This window comes from Otolemur garnettii, unplaced genomic scaffold (assembly GCF_000181295.1).
Source record: "Otolemur garnettii isolate 467f Iridium unplaced genomic scaffold, OtoGar3 scaffold00005, whole genome shotgun sequence".
NCBI lineage: Eukaryota > Metazoa > Chordata > Mammalia > Primates > Galagidae > Otolemur > Otolemur garnettii.
In genome coordinates, this window is record NW_003852400.1 from 2,789,825 (window position 1) to 2,793,184 (window position 3,360).

Here is a 3,360-nt window from a genome sequence, read left to right on the forward strand (position 1 = left end):
GTCTCTCTCCTGATTTGTCAACCCACGCCCCAACCCCTATCCTACAGTGGCTCCCCACAGCCACCGCCTCACAGCACCTGCCTTGTGGAACATTCTGCCTCCATGTCCCTGGGCCACGTGTACCACACCCATGGGAAGGAGCCAGGCACCAGGGCAGAAGAAGCTGGCTCTGGTCCCCATGCCTGGCGCAGAGCCAGGAGCCTCACCTGCTTCCCCCCAAGGCCTACGTGGTTTTGTTCCTGAGGCCGGGCCCTTCCCCAAGGCCTGCTCACCCCGCCTCCTCGCTACTTTAGGGCCACTCAGCCCCTTTGCTGGGACAGCTGCCTCTCCCAAACAGAGGGGTCTCAGCCGTCCTCCTGATACTTGGGCACCCTCTCCCACACCATCAATCTTGTTCTCTGGAGTTGGAGGTTTTATACAGGAAGGGGGCCGTCCAGACGGCTGCCGTATGCCCTACTCCTTCCCTGCGTTCACTGCCCTCTGAATTTCAGATGAGGCACAGACGCTGGGAGCAGCTGTCCTCGGGTACACTACCATCCCTCCTGTTGTCCTCCACCCTCAGACAAACAGGATTCAAGCACCGCCAAGGCTACCTGCTGTGTCCCGCTTCATAGTCCAATCCTGTTGTGGAGAAGAGGGTGCCATTAGCAGACATTCTAAAGTTCTTAGAGGGAGAAATCAGGAAATACTGAAAATCAAGGGGAGAATATTTAATTAAGTCAGCAACACACCAATACACATTTCCCCTGAAGATGTGCTTGTTCAGTTCCCACTGTGTACTCTTAACCCAGGGAATACTCTTTATATGTCAGGATGAAGCCTAAATGCGCAGCTCTGGGACTTGACAGCTCTGGAATCAAGAAACCTCTGGATCTATTGGTCTCAGCCTATGGCCCTGATTGACTCCACCCTAAGAAACTGTCACTGGATCCTGCTTCAGTTACAGGAAGTGTGCAAAGGCCCCCAAAAGGCTCTGCTTCTGTCTCCTCATCCCTTCACTATGTTCTCATTTTTCCAGTGGACAACTCCCGGCTTAGATTCTATGTCTTAGCTGTAACCACTGTAACCAACCCTGTTTAAACACACCTATCACACCTTAAGTAACAGGCTGAAACCAAAGGGAATAGGATCTGGTCACTACCCTTAAAAGAACTTTCCATATATGCAGGGCATAAAATGTGCACAAAGATTACTTGTTGAAATGGTGGAAGGAACAAGTGTGAGCTGAGAATGCAATGTGGCAGGGCTTAGAGCACAGGTTGGAATCTGGCTTGTGGTTATACAAGAGCTTTTTAAATCTAATATCTGGCGTGTGGCCACTAGTAAAGCCCTTCCCACATCTTTGGGTAGTTGAGAGTGTTGGCCAACATTGTCTCCTAGTGCTCAGACTAGCCCTCCTGATGACACCCTGCCAGAGCCACCTGGTCTGACTAGAGCAGACAGGCTTATCTGTAAGCCCACTAAGGGCCAGCCCACAGGAGGACTGTGCTGAGCCTCCCATGGGTGCTCATCAAGCTTGCTTCCTTGCTCCCAGAATGGAGTCAAAGAAGCAAAGGAAAGGCTTGGGTCAGAAGAGCTGGGTCCAAGTTCTGGTCCTTGCTACAATATCTGGGGCAAGTCCTTTCCTTGCTTATAACTTAGGGATGATAGGACCATCGCTCTCTGTGTCATTGTGGGGATTAAATGAGAAGGCACACTGTACAATATGAAGGGCTGTAGCAACACTAGAGACTTACGTGTTTATATCCATTTGTTCCAAAGGGCTTTAAGGTTAGAAGGTTTCATTATTTCCTGCTAGCATGAGGGATGTTCTATCCTCAAGGCCTTAGATCTCTGGATCAGATAATCAGTGGAGGTTTTGCAACCAGAGCCACAGCCCCTGAAGTCTAGCATCAATGGAAACACCTGCCAAGGTTTCTAACCCAGCAACTTGCTGTGTTGTGATCACGGCAGAGCTCCCAGTACAAGAAAGTATGCACAAAACATAGATTAAAGGTCTCCCTTGGGGCCAGTATTAGGTGTTTAAATCATTTTAAAAAGTGTTTACTTTCTGTTTATTATTTAATAATGGTTTTCTAATTGTAATGAATGTATTTCTACATAAAAATTTGGACAGACAGAAAAGTACAAAAAAAGATGAAATATGTCACCTCTAAAATCTCATCATTTTGATGATAGCCTTCTGTTCTTTTCTGAGCAAACTTACTCTCCAAAATATTGAGATGTTCAAATAAAAATTATAATGTCTATTCCATTCATTTAAATCTTAATCATTTACTCCTATTCTTAAGTCTTATTTTTACAGCCTGGTTAATTAATGATGGCACAGCATTGTCCTGTAGGAGGTTATTTGACTTAGTCTTTCTTGCTGCTCATTTAGGTGTTTCCAATCCATTTTTAAGAGTAAACTCTGGAACAATGCCACAGAGCACCCTTCTCTCAACCCCCCAGGTTACATAAGCACCTTGGCAACACTCCAAGGCATGAGGTTTAAATCTCAAGCTCCCCATCAATTGGGCTGCAATTGCCCAGGCCTGCAGCTGCTCACACACAAAGAAGTCCTGTGTCTTTAAGCAAAGACTTCCCTGCAGGGAATCCTCACATATCCATAAATCAGAGGCCTAAGCTGGATGTGATGGAATGATAGGGTTTTAGAGACCCATAGGGGCATTTACTATATGCACCTGAATCAGGATGTCTTTCCACATGTGTTTTGAGAGGAGTCTTTAATTCTGGTTGGTCCCAAGCACTATAATATCTTGGGATACAGAGATGACAGACAGGCCCTACCCTCCAAAAGCTCAAAGGAACAAAGATATGGGGGAGGTGCTCCAATAGGGACAAATACAAGATATGATGGGACCAGAGAAGGGAAACTCTGAGGCACATCTGGAGCACAAGAGTCATGAATTAAATGTGCTGACTCTGGAGCCAGGCTGCCTGGATTTGAACCCTGGTGTGAACTTTCCAACCATGTGAGCTTGTACAAAGAGTAATAAGTATAGGGCATGCCCTAGAGCAGTGGTTCTCAACCTTCCTAACTTGGCCCTTTAATACAGTTCCTGTGGGTTATGGTTGAGAACGGCTGCCCTAGAGGGTTATCTTATAAAGTGCTAGAACAGTGCCCAGCAGATGGTAAGTCCTTGATAAATGTTATGTACTACTGTTCGTTAGAAGATAAAATGCATGAGGAAAAGGCTTCACTTTGCATACTGCTGTATTCCTAATGACTAGCACATAATAGGTGCCCAATACATATTTGTTGAATACTGGATATTGCATATTGCCCATCTATGTGAGATCAACATTTCCACCTTAGAGAATCTTAAAACAAAACAAAAAAGCAACAACAAAAAAACC

The 3,360-nt window shown here is 45.9% G+C and overlaps 1 protein-coding gene across 1 annotated transcript in view; it reads right to left on the minus strand.

Moving 5' to 3' along the window:
- The window catches only part of CDHR3 (cadherin related family member 3), a 53,562-nt gene that overhangs the window by 32,686 nt on the left and 17,516 nt on the right, over positions 1–3,360 (minus strand). The window contains exon 5 of the mRNA XM_023519599.1: positions 594–688. Coding sequence (XP_023375367.1) covers positions 594–688 — 95 coding nt within the window. The remainder of the gene's footprint in view (positions 1–593; positions 689–3,360) is intronic.